Source organism: Chenopodium quinoa, unplaced genomic scaffold (genome assembly GCF_001683475.1).
Source record: "Chenopodium quinoa cultivar QQ74 unplaced genomic scaffold, ASM168347v1, whole genome shotgun sequence".
NCBI classification, from domain to species: Eukaryota; Viridiplantae; Streptophyta; class Magnoliopsida; order Caryophyllales; family Amaranthaceae; genus Chenopodium; species Chenopodium quinoa.
Genome location: NW_018744895.1, coordinates 3,631,995 through 3,655,538, shown reverse-complemented (window position 1 = coordinate 3,655,538; position 23,544 = coordinate 3,631,995). Strand labels below are relative to the sequence as shown.

General features: G+C 37.3%; 3 protein-coding genes across 3 annotated transcripts; 1 reads left to right on the top strand and 2 right to left on the bottom strand.

Annotated features, from left to right (window-relative positions):
- The first annotated feature begins 335 nt into the window (after window positions 1-335).
- On the top strand, window positions 336-5,404 carry LOC110706081 (leukotriene A-4 hydrolase homolog). Its single transcript, XM_021883998.1, has 5 exons — window positions 336-1,136; window positions 2,370-2,821; window positions 3,524-3,757; window positions 3,866-4,192; window positions 4,885-5,404. Exons 1-5 carry the CDS (start codon window positions 608-610, stop codon window positions 5,179-5,181), a joined length of 1,839 nt encoding a protein of 612 aa, XP_021739690.1. The 5' UTR covers window positions 336-607; the 3' UTR covers window positions 5,182-5,404.
- A 1,462-nt stretch (window positions 5,405-6,866) lies between these two features.
- On the bottom strand, window positions 6,867-10,847 carry LOC110706080 (probable LRR receptor-like serine/threonine-protein kinase At3g47570). The gene is made up of 3 exons (XM_021883997.1): window positions 8,072-10,847; window positions 7,273-7,644; window positions 6,867-6,953 (listed from the first exon to the last, which is right to left on the bottom strand). The coding sequence occupies exons 1-3, from the start codon at window positions 10,827-10,829 to the stop codon at window positions 6,946-6,948; spliced, it is 3,138 nt and encodes a 1,045-aa protein (XP_021739689.1). The 5' UTR covers window positions 10,830-10,847; the 3' UTR covers window positions 6,867-6,945.
- A 6,313-nt stretch (window positions 10,848-17,160) lies between these two features.
- On the bottom strand, window positions 17,161-18,232 carry LOC110706079 (50S ribosomal protein L10, chloroplastic-like). Its single transcript, XM_021883996.1, has one exon. The coding sequence runs from the start codon at window positions 18,053-18,055 to the stop codon at window positions 17,369-17,371; it is 687 nt and encodes a 228-aa protein (XP_021739688.1). The 5' UTR covers window positions 18,056-18,232; the 3' UTR covers window positions 17,161-17,368.
- Window positions 18,233-23,544: the final 5,312 nt, after the last annotated feature.

Here is a 23,544-nt window from a genome sequence, read left to right as displayed (position 1 = left end):
TTTTTTTCTGAAATAAGTAAAAATAAGTTGAACTAAACAAGGCCTAACTCCACAATGGCTAGCTTTATAGCTCTAGGTATTTAGAAATTACAAGCAAGTTCTTATACACAACCATTGTGGATACTCTTATTCCATCCGTGTTTGAGAATAAAACACTTTTTAAAATACGGAGAGAGTAAGTTTTTATTGAATTGGATTTTTTTTAATTTTCCACTGAATTAAACTTATTTTACTGAACTAAACTTATTTGTAATATTCATTATTATTTTTTTTCAAAAAGTGGAATGAATAGGGCCAAAGAATAAAACTTTTCTTTTACCGGTACAAAACATAAATTATTTTCACGGAATATTATAGTTTGAGAACTAAACCTTAATTAAAAACACATAGTATACCTTTAATTTATTCTCCCTCCAAATTTAAAACCCTAAAAAAAACTAAACAAAACACATATTCTGACACTCTGACACACCAACCCCACCCCCCCACCCCCTCCTTACATTTTCCATAAATCACTCCCAACACTCCACTCTACTCCTCTCCTCTTTCTTTCTCCTCCCCTATTTTCCGCCATTGTTAAACCTTCAAAACCCTAATTCCTTCATCAATGGCGTCAATCGATCCTCACTCATACACAAATTCATCTCACCCTTTCACAACCCACATCTCACTCTCTCTCTTCTTCGACTTCTCTTCCTCAATCATCCACTCCTCTGCTCTCCTCTCTCTCTCCTCCCCTTTTTCCGGGGACCTCTTCCTCGATACTCGCGCTCTTTCCATCACCTCCATCGTCGACCCTGATACCAATTCCCCAATTCCATTTTCTCTCTCCTCTGAAATTGACCCCATTAAAGGTGCTCTTCTCACTGTTACTCTCTCTGATCAATCCAAGTTTCTGATTTCTTTTCAAACTTCGCCTAATTCTTCTGCTCTTCAATGGCTGACGCCTCCTCAGACTTTCAATAAAACGTTGCCGTTTGTTTATACTCAATGTCAGGCGATTCATGCGAGGTCGATTTTTCCTTGCCAGGATACTCCGGCCGCGAGGATTACGTATTCGGCGAAGATTAATATCCCTCGGGTTCTGTCTGCTGTTATGTCTGCTCGACATGTCGAGCGTCGTGTTCCTACTGCTGGTGAGATCATTGCTTGTTCTTATTGTTATGAATTAAATTAATTCTGTCATTGTTTTACTGGGTACTGAGTTTGTTAGTTATGAATACTCGCAACGATACGAATGAACCCTTATTTTACGCGAGAATGTTTAAGAATTTTGTTTATAAATGAATTTGAAATTGCTGGAAGAATAGTGAAACTGTATAATAGTATTGAAAAATGGTTTCAATTGGTACCATTTCTTGAGCTTAGCTGTCGTAGATTGTGAGATGTTGAGAAAAAATGGACAGTTAATTGGAATGGAGTATGAATTATCAAGAAAGATTCAATTTTATGTTTTTTTTTTCGGGGAACTGTATACTTCATTTATACATGTATGAAGAATGTTTCATTAATGTGATATTTTGTTTTAGGCGTGTAAGATTATGTCTGTTATATTCTTTAAGTGGCTTCTAAGATGGAACTTTGACCTTTATTCAGTAGTTTTGAAGATGAGTAGTTTCGAAGATGCATATCTTGTACTCCTTATTATTTTATGAAGAATGTCTTATCAATGTAATATCTTCTGTTAAGCTTGTACAGTAATATCTTTGTCCTGTATATATGTCTTTACTTTTCCTTTAGTGGTGTTTGAGATCAAACTTTGACCTTTGTAGTAAACAAGATGAATTATAGAATGTTTTGTAGAAGTAGTTTTGAAGATGAGCAGGTTCTTGCTCCCACTCTATTGACGAGTATCAGAGTTTCACAAGAGCAATCACAGTCTCTAATGATAATATGGTCACTTTTATCAGAGGTTGATTTCAAATGTGTGTGCGCCCACGCGTGCGAGTTGGTGGGGCACAGGGAGTGGGGGGTGGGGGCTGTTATCGAGTGGTAGGAGTAGGACTGTAGTACTGTCTATACATTCTTTTTGTTTGGTCTTTCCATTGTCCTTGGCTGTGGTCAATGTTTTGATAGGCTTGTTATATTTCTTGGTTGATTTATTTTGTTTTGAAAATCTGACCAGTGTCTTGCTTAGTTAGTGGGATATTAATGTTCGAATCTGCTTATTCTAGTTAAATGACAGAACTTTTCTAGTGAAAAGATTTGGCTATAAAAAATCATGCATGTTTCTTACTATCATGTTACTCGTACTGCGTATTTCAAAATAAAAAAAAATTTGAACTTTCGAAGTAGTATGGTTAAGCTCTGTGACATATCAAATGTTCCAAGTTTTGATCTACATTATGATGGTCAATGTTGATTCACAGGTGAGGCAGGAGCAGCATGTGATGATTCAATGTGGTGTGCGGAAGATAGGATTGTCGAGGAGTTTGTCATGGAGCAGCCAATACCGCCATACCTTTTTGCATTTGCAGTTGGAGAAATTAGCCACAGGGAGGTAGGTCCAAGGACGAGAGTGTATGCTGAGTCAGTGCCTTCAGTTTTAGATTCAGCTGCAAGAGAGTTTGCAGGAACTGAGGATATGATTAGACAAGGGGAGAAGTTATTTGGACCTTATGATTGGGAAAGGTTTGATTTGTTAGTTCTGCCTCCTAGCTTTCCATATGGAGGTATGGAGAACCCAAGGATGGTGTTTCTAACACCTACGGTCATAAAAGGGGATGCAACTGGAGCGCAAGTGGTGGCTCATGAACTTGCCCACAGTTGGACTGGAAATTTAATTACAAATAAGAATAACGAACACTTTTGGTTGAATGAGGTACATCTTACCCTGTTGACAATATAGGTTTTATGCATCTCAATTTTATCACTGTCGACCAAACATGCAATTCAGTACTTCTGGTGTGGGTATTTGGAAATACGTATATCACATTGCTAAATGTTGGACTATTTTCATGGATTTTGTTGTGTGCTTGATTCAGAGTGATAGCTGCAATAATCGTATGACCATGAATGTTACTGTAACAGGATAATTTTCCCTGATATTGTTACTTTGACTTTAGTCAATAGTGAGAGTTTACTGTTCAAGAGTCAAGACAGATTTTAAGTCAATAGTGAGAGTTTACTGTTTGTCAAGAGTCAAGACAGATTTTATCTTCAGATACTAAAATAAAATGATGAATAGAGAATCAAAGGTTGCAATACTTGCTAACTGTCTTTCTTTTATTTTGTTGCGGAGAGGGAGATTACTACAAATAGAGTATACCTGTTGCGTACAAATTAAATTCTCTACTACAAATTTACAATAAATTATTATATATTTGTATTGCTTATCTTGAAAGTACATACAAGCTAAGTTTGCTATTTTACCAGTTTGAAATTAAATCATGAATGGAATGTCTCCAGGCCTTAAAATTGTTCAATTTTGGCCCTTGAAAACTTTATTGGTCATCATGTTTGGAACTGCTAACCTTTAATATCTTGTATAGAACTACTAACCTTTTCTGTTTGTGATATTCAGGGTTTTACGACTTACGCAGAAAGAAGAATTGTTGAGGTGGTGCAAGGGGAAGACAGGGCTGCTTTAAATATTGGTATAGGTTGGAAAGGCTTAAATGATGAAATGGAAAGATTTAAAGACAACATGGAATTTACAAAGCTTAAAACAAACCAAGAAGGAGTGGATCCAGATGATGTATATTCACAGGTTCCATATGAGAAAGGCTTTCAGTTCCTTTGGCGCATTGAACGTCAGGTTTGTTAGATCGACTTTATACTTCATACGTAGTATGTTACAAGGGTATTAATGTTTACACAGATTAACTAGGGATTATATGCACTCTGTTGCTCTATGATTTTGCAGATTGGCAGACCTGCATTTGATGAATTCGTTAAGAAGTATATTACCACCTTTAAGTTCCAGTCAATTGATACTGAGACCTTCTTGGACTTCCTGAAAGCTAATGTCCCTGACATAGAAAAGGAAATCAATTTGGAGCTGTGGACTGAGGGCACGGGAATTCCACCTGATGCTCTGGCACCGGAATCCAAGCTTTATACTAAGATTACATCCCTTGCGCATGAATTCATAAATGGGCGGATGCCAAGGGATGACGAAGTTGCTGAATGGGGAGGGCAGGAATGGGAGCTGTACTTAGAGTTCCTGCCTAAATCTGTTGAAGCTTCACAGGTAGCATTTCCTCTTGTTTTCAAGCATTTCTGCTGTCGTTTATTTGATCTATTTGTTCGCTTGTGATTATCATGCAAAATTATTCCTTGTTATATCACTGATATATTATATTTTAAACTGTTACTGTTGAGTTTGGTGAGATGTCATTTGTGCTCGAAAGTAGCATGATTATGGGATGCTATTGATTATTTAACAGGGTATTTGCATTGTTTCATGAATCTTTGGAGTTATCTCCAGTATCTTAGAATGGATTAAGAACAACTGCAGGAATCATATTATGTTAAATTTATTGGTCATAATCTTTTAGTCCATCGTCGTCCAAGTGGTCGCTGCTCATTTCATCAGGCGATAGCCTTCTTATGTGTGCAATCTTTAGCGATTTACTCCATGTCACATCACCACCCTATTTTCTGTGAATCTCTCTCTCTGTATTAGAAACCTCCCATTACACATATTTTGTTCTTTTTGAACTGGGTCATGAAATAAGCTAGTGAGCATCATCCACCGTTCAAAGACTGGTTTGGATAAGTTAGGTAAACATGCAGTATTGGCTGTTTCTATTTTCTTGCATGTCCTATCAGAAGCATAAGGCATATGGAATATTTTGAAGTCGTGTTAACATTGCTGTAAAGTTTTCACATGTACCATGTATTATTGAACCAAGTATAAGGAATCATTTGATTGATTAACAGGTGTCAGCACTGGATGCACGCTACCGTCTTGCAGAATCAAAAGACTATGAAGTGAAAGTGGCATTTCTTCAACTGGCAATTTCATCTGGTTGCCGAGATTATTATGGTGAGGTAGAGAAGACCTTAAAGGAGGTTGGGAGGATGAAGTATCTTCGCCCTCTTTATACTTACCTTGTGCAAGGTCCTGGAAAGGAAGAAGAGAAAATATTGGCAAAAAGGGTGTTTGCAGAAACACGGGCCTGCTATCACCCAATAGCTCAAGGCGTAGTGGAAGCGATTCTATCCAAGCATCTGTAACTCACAGTTTTTAACGCTTCTGCCTTGTTATATTAGCACTCCTCTATGTGAGATAGGGTTATCAATGCCCGTTTTGCCATAAAAATAGGAAGTGTGGGGATAAAGCATGGAAGACTGGGAGTGCTTATATCTGTACCTATAGGCAATTATTCAATGAGTTGCATAACAATGTGAACAGATTTAATCTTATTTCGTGCTTAAAAAATGTACATTGAATGCTTAAGAGTATTTCTTTGCTTTTGTCTTGCTTTCATACTACTATGAAATAACCAAACTAGGTCATGCTACGAATAATAATGTTAATTAAAAAAAAATGCTGGATCCCAAAGAAGATTAAGGGGCCGTTTGGTTGGGGGTATTCAACAAAGGGAAAGGGAATCAACTGTCATGATTCCTTTTGTTGATGTTTGATAGACAAATTCAATCATTCTCTTTACCCCTCCCATTACCCCATTTTCCTATATTTTCATTCCCACCCCCCCCCCCCCCCAAGTGAATCACTCTAACCCCCAAACTCCTCTTCACCCAACTACCTTGACCAACCTTTTAACTACCTTGACCACCCTCGAAACACCAACTGCCCACCGACACCACCGCCCAACCACCAGTAGAACCAAAATCCCAGCCCACCACCGACGCTGATAACCACCAACCAGCCTTCTCCACCCACCGTCGGCGACTGAACCTGTTCCCCTGCCAACCCACCTCCCTCCCCTTCCAGCGTCGACCCACCCCCTCCCTTTCCCTGCTTTCCGCCATCTTCGGCGATCCCCACCTTCTTTAAAAGCAAAACCCGCCCCTCCCTCTCCCACCGTCGCCATCTTCTCTTGCACCACTTCAACTCGCCACCAACAATGATCGCTTCTCCTACAGCTCCAACCAGCAACCCATTCCACCAGCCATCTTCTCCGCCACAACTACCAATTGCTCCACCAATTCGACCACCAACAATCATCAATTTGAAATTACATCAATTTCGAACTTCATCTTCAATCTTCGAATTGTGCACCAATCACCATTAATGATCTGAGAAGTGGATTAAGGGAGATAGAGGGAGGAAGAAAAAGGGATGAGGAGAGAGAAAGTGGAGGTAGAAGGTTGGAATTGGAGTTTGGCGGTGGCGTTGCAGCGATTGCTGTGAGGGGAAGGGAAAGGGCTTGGTTGGCAGTAGGTTAGGGTGGTCGCCGGCATTCAGGGGTGGTGGTAGGTGAATGGTAGATTTAAGGGGTAGTGGTGGTTGACTGGTTGTAGAAGGAGGAGAGGGGTGGTGGTTGCAAATGTGATTCCCTCTATTTATGTAAAACAAACAACAATACAAAAATGAGGGATTAGCTTTCCTTTCTCCTCCTTTCCCTTTGTTGATTCCATTCCATTTACCTTGTGCGAACCAAACGGCCCCTAAATTGTTTTCCAAAGATTTAAAGGGGTAAAACAATTCTAATAAAAGAGCAAGAAACAAAACACATCGTATAAACTTATTTTTTAATTAATAATTACTTAGTAAAAAAATAACCCATACTTTTTGAATAAGCAGTTCTAATTTACATGTAGTCCAGGACATATAAACTAAAACACATAATTCTCTCTTACCACGGCAGTGGTACGAGTGTACGACTCATACAAGTATTTGTAATTTGTCGATCGTGACAGCATCCTAAAATAAAAGACTCAAACCATTTTTGTTCATGGAACAATTCTGGTGGTGAGTACCAAAGTTAACAATCTTCCTTCAAAGAAGTGTTGTGCTTTACAATCTGAATGCGATCAACGTCCTGCTCCCACAGAAAAATTTCAACACCATAAGTATGAATTAAATCAAGAAAAACTAACACGTTAGCTAACAATTTTACCCAATCTTCGTTAATTTGTTAACTAACACTTTAGATATTTTCATATAATAATAGAGCGGTATAAGTAAGGGTAATACATTCATTTACTAATAAAAGCAGGACATTGCAGTCATACAGAGTAACTAAATTCTTAGACCAAACCGCTTCACAGTGATGTGATATTCATAAATTCAGATTTTAAACGAACTAAAAGAATTGTAACTGCTTTTAAATTTTAAGGGGAAAGGAAGTGAATTCTTACCTCGAAGAATGATAGCTTTTATGCTTTGGAGTTTAATGTAAGCATCAGTTATGCTCATCCGATCTTGAGCTGACTCCATCGTACATGCCATCCCAATCTCCATCACTGAGACCATGTAATTCATCCTCTGTGCACTTGTAGCTTCTCTATGAAATCTGGTATCGCTGACAGCATAATTGATGTTGTCCAAAAGACTTGGATCAACAATCTGCATCACGTTATCAGGTAAAGCTATCTTCACATAAGTGTGAAGGTTGAGACCTTCGATGAAAGCTTCATCAGTGGGTCGTTTGCCTGTCATCATTTCTAGAAGCAGGATTCCAAAGCTGTAAACATCACCAGCTGTTGACGCATCAGCTCCAAGCCCATACTCTGTCCACAAGTAATTCTCCATCAAACAAGACTGATACTGAAAAAGCTGTTCTTATAAACTCATGAGTCATGAAATTAAGAGAAGAATAGCTTCATCCTAAAAGGAAATACTCCTCTAATATACTGCCTCTATGAAAAAAGACTCATTATTATACTTTGGGACAGTCATAGTGGGGTGTTCCTATTTTGTAATCTTATATCTGATGCATCACCAAAATTTTGCACCAGTAATAAAGTATTTAACTAGAAAAAAGTAGTAGGCTTACGACTTACCAAATCTGCTGTAGATTCCATATATTTATGCAGGCTAAAAAAGGGATTAGAAACTAAAATGTGTAATACATAAAAAAATTTATGCTAAGGAAGCAAGGAGATGGAGCTTATAAAGAAATACGAGTCATTAAAGAAGCAACTTTGTAGAAGCTACCTGGTGCAGCATAACCAATAGTTCCTTTAACTCCAGCTGAACTACTCTGATTTGGGTACGAGGATTGTGGAAGAAACCTTGCAAGACCAAAATCTCCAACATGAGCAACCATATCATTGTCAAGTAAGACATTGCTTGGTTTTAAGTCACGATGCACGATAGAATTTTCACAGCCATGGTGGAGATAATTAAGTGCACAAGCCAAGTCAAGAGCAATGTTCACCCTCTGAAGAAGGGTGAGCTTTCCAACTTCAAGAATCTCATTGCTATTGTCTGCGTGCAACCAGCTCTCCAGGCTCCCACCATGCAGAAACTCATACAGAAGAGCTTTAAAGTCATTACCCTGAAAATCAATACTAGAGCAAGCTGTTATGATTCTGACAAGATTTCGATGACGTATGTTTCTTAATGCCTCGCACTCTTTCAGAAAACTCCTTGAAGCACCTTGCTGTTGAAGCTTGAGTACTTTCACAGCAACCACCATTTGGTTTGGCTCAAGCATCCCTTTAAATACAGACCCAAAAGTACCCGTACCAAGTAAATTTGATGTAGAGAATCCATCTGTTGCTTTTAACAGCATATTGTATGACACTTTCAAGAAAGGCTCCCTAAAATATGATCTGGTGAGAGAGAGGTCTTGTTTCTTTTTGTGATGAATCCAATACAAAGAAAACAAGATGGCCACACCAATAAATGCACAACCACAAGATATAATCAGTTTGAGCTTGAGAGAGAGTTTCTTTTTAGTTGCTTCTTTTCTTGTGCACCTTGGTAGATGCAATTCAAAGATGCCACCACAAAGCTTTGCATTTCCCATGAGGGACACCGCACTTTCATTTGCAAAAATACCATCCACAGGAACCTCACCATCAAAGTCGTTATACGATAAATTCAGATACGTTAAGTTGAATTTTGAAAAGTACCCCGGAATATGGCCAGAGAGCTTGTTCAGAGAAAGGTCAAGTTCCTGCATACTTTTAAGAAAGCTCAATGATGAAGGAATAGGTCCATGAAAGAAATTACCTTGCATATATAAGTATAACAGGCTAACACAACTAGCAAGGCCACTCTGAACTTTACCAGACAACTTATTGTTAGAAATGTCTAACCCCACTAGGCTCAATTGCTTGCTTACCTCAAAAGGAAGTGGTCCTTCCAGATGGTTTTGTGCTAGACCTAATTCAACCAGGTTAGTTAAACCCTCAAAAAGTTCCTTCGGTATTGTTCCAGTGAGTTGATTTTGAGTCATAATTAAGAAGTTTATATATTGGCAATTCCCAAGACTAACAGGTATGGTTCCTTCCAATAAATTGGCATACAATTGAAGTTCACTTAACTTGGATAAGTTCCCTAAAGACTCAGGAATTGTGCCAGTTAATCTGTTTGAGCTAAAGTCTAACCGTCCTAGGTTATGAAGCTTTCCAATATCAGTAGGAATTGTTCCTGTTAATTGGTTTCCACACAGATTCAAGAGGACAAGGTTAAACAAATGACTCATACCTACAGGAACTTCACCAGATAACATATTGTTGTCGAAGCCTAGTGATCTAATTCTGGTTGAGAGATTGACCATGGATTTTGGTAATACTCCTCCAAAATAGTTGGAACTCACATCAAGTACCGTCAATTCACTGCAATTGACCAAGGAAGCTACAAATTTCAAATCATCAGCATCTCCACTTCCAAGGTGGTTGTGATTGATAAGTAGTGTCTGGAGATGTTTTAAGCGTCTAAGGTTCATGGATACTTTACCCTTAAATCTATTTTTGCGGAGTTCAAGGCGAGTAAGACTCGAAAGATTTGACAAGGAAACTGGAAGAGGTCCAGAAAACTGGTTACCACCAAGGTTAAGAATACTTAGACGTGGAAGTGTGGATGCTATGTTTGTTGGAAGACTTCCATGAAGTTGGTTGTAATGAAATGAAAGCACGGTAAGATACGAGAGATTATAGATCGAGGGAGGGACCATCCCAGTAAGATGGTTTGACCCAAAGGCAATGAAAGAGAGATTTTTCAGCTGACCTATGGTTTCAGGAACTGTTCCCTCGAAGGAATTAAATGATCCAGATAAGAATTCTAAAGAGGTAAAGTTCTGAATAGTTCTAAAGATAGGTCCCTTTAAATTGTTACTATGAATATACAAACCTTTAAGCATAGAAAGGGAGCTTAGTTCTTGGGGGAATCTTCCAACCAGATTGTTCTCACTTATATCAAGATACTCAAGGTGAAGGCACTTAGATAAGGTGACTGGAATTGCCCCAGTGAGTGAGTTTTGGTACAAACTCAGGTCTGACAGCCTGAGTAGGAGACCGATCTGAGCAGGAATTGAACCTGCTAATGAGTTGTTATGAAGAATAATATAATGGAGAAAAGTGAGGTTTCCTATATATGGGGATATGGTACCAACCAAACCTCTTGACGACAAGTCTATGAGGACAACCCTTTTGTGGCGGTGGCCACATGTAATCCCTTCCCAGTGACAATGATGAAGGGAATGATTCCAGGAATTTAAGGCCCCATTTGGATCTCTTTGTATCTTGCTCTTTAAGGCTAACAGTGCAAAATGGTCAGTCATGTTACCTCTGGCATCAGAACTAATGCTAGAGGTAGTAGTGGTACCAGCACAAGTAGAAAAATACAGTATAAAAAACATAACGAAGAACAGAAGGTGTTTCTTATGAAGTGATAAAGAAGAAACATAAAAACAGGAATCACTCATGGAAAAAAAGAGTAGTGTTTTCTCATAGTCCACCCACATTTTTTGTTGCTGTTATTGTTGCTTGTTATTATCTTTGTATTATTTTGTGACGTATGATAACTCCTATACTTTTAAATTTATAATACATTCTATGACATGGTCTAAAGCTGACTTGCATTTAAAACACAAGTGAAATGCACGCTAGCTAAGTCTTCAAGAATAATGTCCAGGAATATTCTAGGAATTCTGTTAACCTTGTATCTTCTTCTTATATCTGTAAAAACATGTGATGGGACTATATGGTGAGGTTTTTGACATAATGGCCTTGAGTTATGTTACCCTGCAATTCATGCATATGAATGCAAAAATTCACCTTGAATCTCTAACTTCTCAAATCATGTTTAAGGTCGCCAAATTTTAACTATTAATCTTACTATTGCACAACTTGCAATCTGAATGCAGAGATTAGACTTCAAAGTTCAAACCACGGATTTATAGGATTATAGGAAATTTACATGCTAACCTTTGTTCCCTAGATTTTGATAGCAATGGGTCAATTTATACTTGACTTTATTTTTTTTGCTGACCATGGAATCAGAATAATAGCCCTCACCAAGGGGCAGGAAGAAAATGGTTGACAGCATGTTTATGCTTGACAGTATGAAAATAAATTCATATCTAGTTATTTTAGAAAAACTAAAATCTTTACTCTTTTTTCTCTTTCGAGGACAACTTTTCAGTATTTTTTTTACTAAAGATTACATTAAAGAAGCTTTTTCATTAATTTGTGAGTCCCTTTGAGAAATTGTAAGACTTTACAAAATTTAAGAATCCTCTTAAACAAAGACCTATTTTTTTGAGGCAAACACAGGCTTATTCTGTAATATATACATTCCATCATAAAAGTAATTTTAGAGATCAGATAAGTTATTGCTTTAGTTCAAGCATTGGTATTTTGTTTTGTTTGTTTTTGATTTTTATTTTCATACGTCCCTCAATTCCCTTAAAATGGGTTAGAATATTAAGTGGATACCTTTTTCCATAGAAGTCAAAAAACTCATAATCAATGAAAAAGTGCATCACAAGAAGCATTGTGTGGTTAACGTATCACTGATAGTAACAATTCATGTGTGATAACAACAGATGGAACAACAAAGTAAAAAAGAAAGGATACTATGGTTGACTAATAGAGATCGACTCTAGACTTGACCTTTTCCTTGGCCCATTTATATCCATGGAAAAGGAAGGAATTTGGTTGACTAGGAGATAATTTCCATCCCAATTGTTACTCCTTCAAGTCTTCAACCTCTTTAAAGCCAGATGCAATACTGCCAACTTTGAGTATATTCTTGACCAGTCACGGAGGAATTGAGTCAAATCAGTATTAACATTCATGGCCCAGAGGCCAGAGCTCCTAACTGGAGCAACAATGAAATTATCCTTCACAATCACAGTGTCACTTTCATAAGTGATTGACCCTTCAACAAATCCTCAACAGAGACGAGATATATTTTACATTCACACCAACAGAACTTTTCACACTTGTTCAGACATAGAAGCAAAATACTAATCCTCTCTTTAGGTAGTCAGGCGTTCCATTTTCCTTGGATTAAGAAGAGTAAGGCTGAATGGCTAATATGTTAACCATCTGACACAGAATGACTAAAATTAATATCCTTTAACCCCATTAAAACCTTTGTTTTACTTAAGAGAATTCAAGGTTATTTTTTGCTTAATAGTGGTTAGTTGGTTACGCAACAAGTCAGATGAACAGTGAACTACTAAAAATTTGAAACACGTACCATTAATTATGCGACTCATAGTTCTTTAGAAAGGACCAAGTGTACTGAAGCAAAAGGGGTCATGGAATCGTCGAGGGATGAATAAAAATCAGAGTTTGCAAATTTGCAGATCTCGGAAGTAATATAATCTGACTTAGGAACGATTTGGACCCTGACTAATAAGGGGCATTACTGAGCTAAGATTTGTGAATTCAGAAAGTTCTGTATCCTAGATACCAGGTAAAAGGTGAAGCCATGAAGGCATACAGCAAATGAAACAGCTTGCAAAATTTTTTGACCAAAAGTTACATTCAAATAGAGTATTTTATATGAACATAATAAAAATAAGCTTTATGAACCAATAATGTTTCACAGGAATGCATCATAATGCCATGTCGTATTAAACACAGAAAAATAATAGTGTCACAGATTTTTCCATTTTCATTTATAAAATTATCTCTTTAATTTTATTTTTAATTCTAATTTGGCACATTTTTGCCAACCGTATTTGACAAATAATACCCTTAGTTGTCTTAGTAAAAACTTTCTATCAAAAAAAAAAAAAAAAAAAAAAACCCAGTTTTCTGAAAAATAACAAATCCAATAGCAATTTACACATCAAGCGAATATTGTTATATTAGGAAATAAAGGATATAACCAAGCAAAGACAAATTGGTAGCCACTTTGTTCATAGCCTTGTGGTAAAGAAGGCTATATAGGTAAAGGGAGTGATATGTAGCAACAGTGGTCAATGTGATGGCATCTCCTTTGTGATACTAGGCAACTTAGATGCATTATCATTAACACATACGTGTAACATTCCAATATTCCATGTAAAATTATGTAAACATAAAATTCTATTCTTTTAGTTTATACCTTGTACCATATGAGATATATGAACTTTGATTCAAATACTAAGATTAGTAACATATGAGCAAGTGTAACAACTTAGCAGTTAGCACCCATCTCTAGCATGTAAATAGATAAGTTACAATATTCTGGAAAAGAAACATAGAATGACATATTAAAACAAATAAAAATGGTTTGCATCAAGAACAAAATAGCTTATATATGGGTTGAATAACTAACCTGAATTTGTAAACCAGGAACCATTTAATACAAGCAGTTTCACATCTCACCATGAGAGATATCTCATTTCCCTTTCATCAACTTCTATACGTAATTACCTATCATTAATATACATCTGCCAATAACAAATGCATTATAATGTCAAATCTACTTGACAATCTTCTTCAGGATAGACAAATTTCTACTGGATGCTCCAATACAAGAGCGACCATAATGATCATGAAACATAATAGGCAGTTATTATTTCTGACACTATCCATCATGAAACAATGGCCAAAAAACATACTCAAACCAATTTTTCCCAAATATTTCAAAAATTCGGTGTTATGGTGCATTTATCATAATATTCTTCTGATTTTCTCATCTTGTCAGATGATCCAATATTATTATTGTGACTCTGCGGTTTCTGTCAATCAGTGTACATTACATTTTAGAAGACAAAGGAGAGGATTGACGGTAGTCATGATCTTCAAAGAGTGAACATGTCACTGTAAAAGGGAAGTGGGCATTTTCATAGGAATATATTATATATAATCCAGAGTGGGCTATAAATAGCATGATCTCTCTTCACAGTTTAGCAGATACAAAGTAGTTACTCAACTAGACTTCCTTTGTGGGCTGCAAGTAGGAATGGCAACGGATCGGATTCGGGTCGGATGCGGCTAAATCTGAAAATCCGATCCGTTTAGTAAACGGACCCTGGACTCGGGTCCGAATCCGAAAAATCCAAGTCCAAGTCCGATCCGACTCGTAATTTTTGGATCCGAATCTAGTCCGTTTATTCGGACCTCCTTAAAATCCGAATACCTTTTTTTTTTTTGTAATGTATGATATACCTATAATTGCTTGTATTGTCCCTAATAATAAACTTTATTTGTATCATATAGGTGCGTAAAAAATTAGAAAAAACATAGGGTATAAAGTCTAAACATAACATAGTAAATTATTAATTAAGTTACATAACAAAAATTTGCTACAAACAAGCAAGCAATTGTCCCAATGCAAGTTATAAATCATATCTCATACTCGGACTCGGATCGGATCGGACTCAATCGGACTTTGCGCAGGGTCCAAGTCCGATCAGCCTCCTATTCGGATTCGGATTTATTTTATCGGATTCGGATTCGGACTATTTTTAAATGGATTCGGATCGGATTTTTTTTCTTCGGATCGGGTCGGATTCGAATCGAACTCGGATTGAATTGCCATCCCTAGCTGCAAGGTTAAGTCTCAGCTCGGTTGTAACAACAGGTCAGGCCCAAGAAGGGTGGAATAGTCCAAAAATAAACTTGGCAGATAAGGAAGAAGCTATAGGAGATTGGCAATATCCTCCACAATTACTCCCAGAAAGATTTGACCACTTGTGGGATGGGGGCTTTTTTTTCTGTAACTCAGTTAGATCAAAAGAACTACAAAGATTTCAAATTACAATTCAACCGCAATTGCAACAAATCAAGCATTGTAACAAATAGTTGCAGAGAATCAAGCATCTACAGGACAGGCATGGATATTTTGGACAAGAAGATGGCTCTAAGTTAAAACATACGAAGTATATCCATAACATTTACATCCAATTAAAAACTTTAAGGTACTAATAATCTTGGAAAATCATCAAAACCATGCAATATAGCAAACACACTAAAGGATCTCGAACAGGAAAATAAATAAATAAATAAATAAATAAATAATTCAGAAACAAGCTGAATGACAAACCTTTTTCATGTTATTCTTTGACATCTTTGGTTTTCCTTTGAATACACAGCATGCTCTAACCAATTTCAGGAACCATAAACAGGATAAAATAACGCTACAGAGTATATACAGAATAGTTCATCTGCAAGCTTGCCAGTATAATTGTATAACTATTCCTCATCAATAAGTCCGTCAACAGAAATGCGCATGACATTTCAGTACAGAAAATGGACTTCGCAACAGAGAGAAGCATCTGAAAGGAAGTTGCCATCATGCACCTTAGTATATTTCAAATCACATCCCTGAACTGTATATATCAGATGAAACACTGAATAGTGAAGAAAAAAAATAAATAAATAAAAAATAAAAAAACTCACTGGTGAGGATGATAGTTAGAGACAGGGAGCTGCTTCACCCATAATCATATTACTGCTACATTTTTTTTTAAAGCATCTACATGCTGATGCTCAAGCTATAAAATATCTCCTTCAGTGAATCGGAAAATACATTGCCAGAAAATTAAAAAGATCCATAAGTATCTCCTTCAGTGGATTAGGGTAAAGTGACTTGGATTTGGGCGTCGTGTTTGACACATTTTACAAAAATTTCATATACAGGACACCATATATTTGGGTGTCGTGCCATGTTGAAGTGCCGGAAGATTCGACACGCAACACCTGATGTACAATAGGGTATCGAAGTGACATAGCCTGGGGCTAAGCCGGCTAACCTTCTAGGAAATTATTTACTAAGGCTTTCATCACATCCTTCAGCTTGAAACAAGAAGAATAATCACTTGCTTGTCTGTCGAACACATCTTCAGACACTAACCATTACAATATCATAGGATCTCTTATTCAGCTCAGAATTACAATCTCTGCGATAAGTATAGGAACAGCAGGCATGACAGCAATTTATAATGAGGTTAGTCAACAGCAATTCCCTGATAACAACAGCCATTATGGTTAGTACTTTTTTTGGGGGGTGGGGGTAACTAACCAGCAGCTGGTTGAACTAAATATTACTACGATTTTGGTTGTTTAAAGCATCCAAGAAAAGGGACCTCCATAGAGCATGTTCACAAGCACTCTGATATCTTCTTTCATAGGCTGAACAAGTGCTTCACATAAGACATAACCTTACATTTCTCTCAACCCATATCTCAAGGCATGGCAAAGCACATTAAATGGCTCAATTTAATGTCTGTTCCCATATATCTTCTGCAACACCCATTCCATCTTCCTGAGTCCAATTAACACATAGACCATAGACTAACAGACAATGCCACAATGTTAGTTTGGTCCACATAGTACATAGCACAAATGCTGTTTATGTACTTACACAGGAATACAAGGAACTTCCACGTCGCAGAGATCAAACAAGTTTCTTCATATGACACTCAGCCCATATTTTTCAGTTTGCTGCAGAAACTTTAGATCCAGGACATTTGTTTATATTCTATGGTAACTACTTGTATTGTTTATAAAACATTAAGGGCTTGAGGTGGTAATGTATACCTCTTATGCAATATGAAGAACTATCTATGGCAATATGGTGTTATACTCACATAGCCCCATAATCGTCATATCATCCTGTTTCTAGCATTGATACCATTACATACACCAAAAGACAAAGGAAATATTAACTGGACAAAAGAGTAAAAAAAAAAAGCATGAATCTTCATAGAATCCATAGGTAAGCAAGCCAATAAACAAACATAAATACAAATGTATAATGTATAATTCATAAATGGTCAATAAAAAACTCTTGAAGGGGGAGCAATCATTTCAACCACCCTGCAACAACAAGGACCTCTACAATACATCAAAAAAACCAAAAAGACACTAGATTCATAGCCAAAAGTAATTTGGTTCTATTTCATTAAAACTCATGATACAATTCACCAATTCCAAATTCCAACCTCTACATTTCTCCACTACTAACAACATAAAAATTCCCAAATCAAAATAACCTTTTATAAGAAAAACACAATTAAAAACTTACAACAAAATAGACAATAAAATCATCTCAACCTTGCTACTGCTGCTGCTCATCCTCAAGCTTCTTAATATAAGCTTTCAAAACCAGCACCAAATCCCTAGCAGGAGCTTGAATTGTACCCACAAGAGCATTCCCAGGACTCTTCAAAGAACCAAGCAATTGCGCGAAAACCTCAGCTTTAGAAGGCATAGTTTCCAACCTCTTAACTTCATCAGGCCCATAAAACTTACCCTCAAAACAAGCACCAGTAAAATCATTTTCCTCAAGCTTTCTTTCCTTCTGGAAAGTTCTATAAGGCTTAATTGCAACTGGGATTTCTTCAGAATGAACAAAAAGCCAAGCATTCATACCTTTCATACAAGGTTTAATGGCTTCCCATTGAGTATCTTGAACAGCTTTCTCAACAAGGGTGTTTTTAGCAACAAGTAAAGTAGTGTTTTCTGGGAGTGATTTCCTGAGGTCTTGGAATTGTTTAACTGTAAAACCTTTGTAATTGATTGCTGCTAATAAGTAGCAGTTTTCGAGATGTTTTTGCACTGTTTCAACTGTTTCTTCCTTCTTTGTGCGGCTGATTGCCGCTTTGATGGTGGTTGTGGGGTGTTTGTGGGTGGTGAGGTTATGGGGTTTGAAGGAGAAGAAGGGGTTTGGAGAAAGAGAAGAGAGAGAATGAGTGGGTTTGATGGTTGTGGGAAGGGGTTTGGAGAGGAAAAGGGTGGACTCCATTGTTGTTGCAGAAGATTGAAGAGATGAGGTTGAAGGGGTGAAAATGGAGGGAGATGAGATAGAGAGAGAGAGACAGTGTTTCAGTGTATAGGCTTATCTGTATCTTCTCTCTATCTTTTTCCTTTTTTTTTCCTGCGGAATTGGTGATCGAGCGTTTAGAGTGCATATCAGCGCATAGTGCCTATGAGTTAAGAAAGTAAATAGGAGGGTAGTAGTGTAAATTACTAAGCTTCATAACTAAAAACTGTAAATATACTACCTCCGCCCACGGTTATCTGCAACAAAGGACAGTTTTTTGTGTCACAAAAAGCTGTCCTTTGTTGCAGATAACCGTGGGCGGAAGGAGTATTTTAAATTGTAACGGTGATTGGTTTGTTAATATGAAAAAGGGTTTTTTTTTTTTGAAAAACGAACTTGTATAACATTCGTTTGGAGTCAAGCAACTTCTCTCTTCTTCTCTCTCTTCTCTGTAGCTCCCTTCCTCTATGCCAACGAAGACGACGAAGGTGGTTCCTGCCGGAGCAATAGAAGCAAAAGTTTGGTGCGGTGGAGCCGTGCGAAAACGAAGGGGTAGCTGGTTCAGGTGATTAAAGGTATGGGCACAAAACCCTTGTACGATTATGCTTGAAACGATTTTGTTGTTATTTAATAAATTCATGTGTTTTTCTTCAATATGAAAATGTCGGTTGTTTTTGTGATGGATTAGTTTATGAAATTTATGGTTATCAACTTAATATAGCGAATTAGGGTTTGTATAATCTGTAAATTGTCTGTGTAACCTGATATTTAATTGGAATGAGTTTGAGTTGTGGTGTTCGTATAAATTGTTAATAGGTTTGGCGATGGGCTGAGTTGTTGTGTTTGAATTATGAATAATTTTAAAATTTTGGGTTGCGGTGGTCGATTGTACATACTACACTACTCCATGTCAATTAATTTGCTTTCATCCACAATTTAAGTATCTGTTTCATGTAATTTATGTGCGATATGCAGTTTTTCCAACCTTTTCAAGATTTGGGGAACATCATTAAACAGGTCCTAAATTTTTTGGGAAGATAATCTTCATAGTTTGTTTGCTTAGGCGGCCCAGTTATCATAGCTAGTATTATTGTTTGTCCAATTATCCTCTTTGTTTGTTAACCTTGTAATTGTTTTTTACAATTCCCACCTTTTAACCTACTATTTGATTAAAATTCTATTTATCAATTTTAGTAATTCTTTAAACTTGTTTGTAGTGTACTATGAAATGTATGGTGGTACGAAGGGAGTAGTATGGTTATTTGACTTGTTTGTAGTCTACTATGAAATGTAGTCTAGTATTATGGGTTGTGGTGGTCGAATTAATGAGTATGTAAGTATGGATTGTTGTATATTTTTTTGGCTTTGTTAAATTATCAAGGTATAAGTGCTGTGTATGTGAATAAAGTGTATTTAAAGGTTGAAAAAATTATATGTGAAGAGTTAAGGGTTGATTGAAATGGTTTTATGTAGTTGGAAAATCCCATTTATGTAGGGTTCATTTGAACTTGACAGGAGGAAATAATGGCAAGGAAGAAGAAGGGATCAGAATTGGTGAGTTATTTTTGGCTGAAACTAATAGATTGTATGTTTGATTAGTGATGGTTGTGTGGTGTAGTTGATTTATCTTGTAAATTATTTGTATGTGTGTAGGCGAGGTCTAAACCCGTAATGAGTCGGATGAATGAGGCGCCTAAAAAGAAAGCTGTAAATAAAGGCGAGAAGAAAGTGAAACCTGATCCTGTTTTTGAGGAAGAGGAATTACAAGATTCTGAGGATGCTGATGATTCTGGTGCTGAAGAATCTGGTTCTGATGATGGTGGTTCTAAAGATGGTGATTCTGAGGAGGATGTGGAGGAGGGTGAAGCTAGTGAGGAAGAACCTGAACCTGACAGAGATGGTTACCAGAATCTCCTGATCAGGTTATTGCAAGAAAAAGTTGAAAAAGGGAAGCGCAAGCGAGGTACTGGTGCTCAGAAGCAGACAGCAAAGAGGGCCAAGCAAAAGGTATTGCATGTTAGATGATAATGATAAAAGGTTTTTGACTGAGTAATATTTGGATGGATAATTACATGTATAATGTTTTGTGTAGGTTGACAAGACGAAGGGAGAAGAGGTGAAGGAGAAAGGGGCGTTGTCGTTAAAACCCAATCAAGAAATACGCAAAAGGTACTGTCTCAACCTTTTTTGTCGCCAAATTTTTGATATGGAAATGCTTGTATGTGGTTGGTCCTTTGTTTAGGTAGGTGGGAAAATGTAGTGAATAAATATGCATGTGAAGATGAGGATAATTTTATAAAGTTGAGTTATAAGTTTGGTAATAATATTGTGAGTCCTTAATCGATTGTGAAAGATTAAAATGCCTTCGACCCCATGGGAATCCCAAGTAAGTGTAATGGGAATGTATTGGTATTGTTTGTTTAGCTGGGTTTTTTAGATAATGAACAAATAAAGGCATGAACATGTTGAAAATGGTGTAAAATAGAGAAATTGGAAATTACAGGTGAGTTAGAAGTAGTTGTTGTAACAGAATGTATGTATTTTCAATAATATGTTAAGTAAATGTAAAGGGGATGTTAGGAAGGAGAGTTGCAGTAATTTAAAGTAATTCAGATGTTAATGGAAAAAGTGGAGTTATTGCAGTAAGTAAGTCAGAAATTGTGAATTCGAGTGAAATACGAGGACATAATCGGTTCATGGTCTTATTTTGTCAGCTTAATTATTTTTCTTGTCTCTAGTGTGAATTGATAGAAGTTTATGTCCTTTGAATGTAATGTTATAGGCCCCTAATTTGCATGGTGTGAAGGCTTTCGCGACAGCGGTGAAGAAGTTTGATGACTCTAGGAAGAAGCTTGTCACATAAATGGGTTTTGGAGGGTTGTTAAGTATACCCCTAACTTTTGTACCCCGGAAGTTTGTGTACTCGCTGTTGACAAGGGTGATGATTCAATAACTTTTGGAGATGAGTATTTGCTTCCTTTGAGTCCTCTTCAGGTCGAGTACGTACTTGGGATTCCCATGGGGTCGAAGGCATTGCCGTGTACGATTCCTGAGGATAAGCAGGCAGAGCATAGTAAAATTTTGGAAAAGTTTGGGAAAAATGATAGCATTTCATTAGTAGCTGCTTTGGGGGAATTGATTTGAAAGGATGAAAAAGGCAATGTGTTGCCGCTGTCAGATGACGAGAAGGCTGATTTTAAGATAGCCTTTCTCATAGCAGCTCTGGGCTATGTATTGTGTGCTACGGCAAATACAAGCTATCTTGGGGTGAAGTTTGTACCGTTGTTATTGGTTTACGATAAAGCTGATGAGTATGACTGGTGCACTTATGTATTTAACTGGATGGTTGTAGCAGCCAGGAGTTTCCAAAAGAAATTTGCTCGTGATGGATATGTTGCAGGTTCTGGGGGTTGTATCCTTTTTTGTTAGTGAGTAAAATTGGTTATTTGCCACCGTACACCAAATGCTTTTTGAGTAATTCTATTTAATTTTGTAGTCTTATCGTTTGTAATGGTTAGTTGAACTAAACCATCCATCCTGTGCGTTTTTTGTAGATTTTTTTTATCTAGATCACCTCAGTCGCGTCCCAATGAGTTGGGGTGTGAGACCAAGACTCGAGGCATGGTCCAAAGAAAAGATCAATGACGCGGTTTGCGATGATAAAAAAGAATATGGCGATTTTGGAAAATTGCCAGTTAGTATTAGTTTTACTTTCATTTGATGTGAATATTACTGAAGCTGTTGTGTTTTAGGTTCTTTTGTTGTTTGATTCTTTTGCAGTCTTTGAATATAGCTTATGGGGAGGAGCATCCGTTGACTCCTCAAGAGGTTCTAAAGCAAAGGGTGGACAGAGTAGACATGCAGCAAAGGGTGGAAAGAGTTGACGTGCAACAGACTACGCAGGAGGTAGACGTGGAAAATATTACGCGGCAGGTGTAATGCAAATCAATGATAGTTTTAGATGTAGCTTTGTATTTTATAAAATAAGTGATGTATCCTATGCTAGTTGTTAATAGTTTGTATTTATGTTTTGCTGAAGGTGGTGGATAAAATTACACCAAAGTTGATGTCTGTGATAGACTTGAAATTAGGTGATATTATGAAATCAATGCATCAGTTGATGTCACAGTGTGTTGATGTAGCTAATGCCCAGAGAGTGATAGGGGGTAAGCCAATGGAGAAGGAAGTTGTTGTGCATGAGAACTTTTCTGGTGAAAAGCATGATGCTATGAATGGTGCAGATCAGGATTTGGCCAGTTGTTTGTTGGAGAAGGAACAACTGAAACAAGGTGGGGAAGGACTTGGTGAAGATCCTTCTACTGATACAATTTCAGGTGAAGATGACCTGGAATGTGTGGTTCAAAAGATTGCAGTTGATCCACTGTTTGCAGAGGATGGGGTGAGGTCAGGGTGGTTGGGGATGAATCCAAGGTGGATGGGGTTGACGTAGAGGTTGATGAAGGTGTTGTCCCGGAGTTCCATAGCTGTTCTGATACTGAAGTGGAAGATGAGAACATGGAGCTTGGACCTCAAATAGTTGTGGGCTTGGTTGGGACGAGGGGAACTACTATGTTGCTTGATGCTGAGTGTAGTTTGGCAAATTATTCTTCATCTGATGAGGAAGATGAGTCTACTGGGAAGGGGGACGAAACTGCGGATAAGAGGGTGGTGAAACCTACATAGGCAGCCTTGTCAGCCATGTTCACCAATGTGTCAAACACCCGACGCCATACAACTCTTGAGGCACGTTTGCTGCAGTTTGTAAAGCGTTGGAAGGACCTAAAGGATCCACTTAGGTAATTCAGAAATTTTTAATTAAGTGAAAAGTCTGTTGTGTGCATGCCTTTTCTAAATTTTTGGATTTAAATGTAAATTCTAATATGTTTATGTGTATACTTGGTGTTATGTTGTTGCTTTATAGCCCTGGTATTGTATTGATAAAGTGTGACCACATGGAAGCTAACCAGAGGGATTGCTTTGAAGTAGTGCACCATAAATCGCGGGTTTCTAGTGATTATGTTAGAATGGCCAGTGTGCTATACATTAAGCAATAGGGGCACTAAAGACTTTGTGAACAAAAGCAAGCGTATTTTGTTTGACCCAAGCTTTTCGGTAAGTGGTTCTTGGTTTATTTTAGCTTTGGTGTGTCATATTTACGTGCACAATTGATGATCATGCTTGTTATTTTTTTGTTTGGACAGTAGAATCGACTATTGTTGAACGAAGGAAAAGAAGAACATATTGGTAACAAGTATGGCAAATTTCTTCTGAGCTATAAGCTATCGCAGATTCGAGCGGTCAACTACTTACTCTCATAGTTCAATACTCTAGGTTCAAATGTGTTTCATGTATATACTCTAAATTGTGCTTATGGCATTGACATTGTCATTTTATCAGGTCTTTGTCCCAATGCTTGAAGTTCCCAAGGATTCCCTTAACGAGTCGTACTGGTGGTGCTTAGCATTAGACAT

Excerpts from the sequence above, each read along its gene's own strand:
- LOC110706081 (XM_021883998.1), top strand. The coding sequence starts at position 608 with ATGGCGTCAATCGATCCTCACTCATACACAAATTCATCTCACCCTTTC. Across the intron at positions 1,137-2,369 it reads GCGTCGTGTTCCTACTGCTG|GTGAGGCAGGAGCAGCATGT; the intron begins GTGAGATCATTG and ends GTTGATTCACAG. Across the intron at positions 3,758-3,865 it reads TTTGGCGCATTGAACGTCAG|ATTGGCAGACCTGCATTTGA; the intron begins GTTTGTTAGATC and ends ATGATTTTGCAG.
- LOC110706080 (XM_021883997.1), bottom strand. The coding sequence starts at position 10,829 with ATGTGGGTGGACTATGAGAAAACACTACTCTTTTTTTCCATGAGTGAT. Across the intron at positions 7,645-8,071 it reads TATTGGTTATGCTGCACCAG|AGTATGGGCTTGGAGCTGAT; the intron begins GTAGCTTCTACA and ends ACTTGTGGACAG.
- LOC110706079 (XM_021883996.1), bottom strand. The coding sequence starts at position 18,055 with ATGGAGTCCACCCTTTTCCTCTCCAAACCCCTTCCCACAACCATCAAA.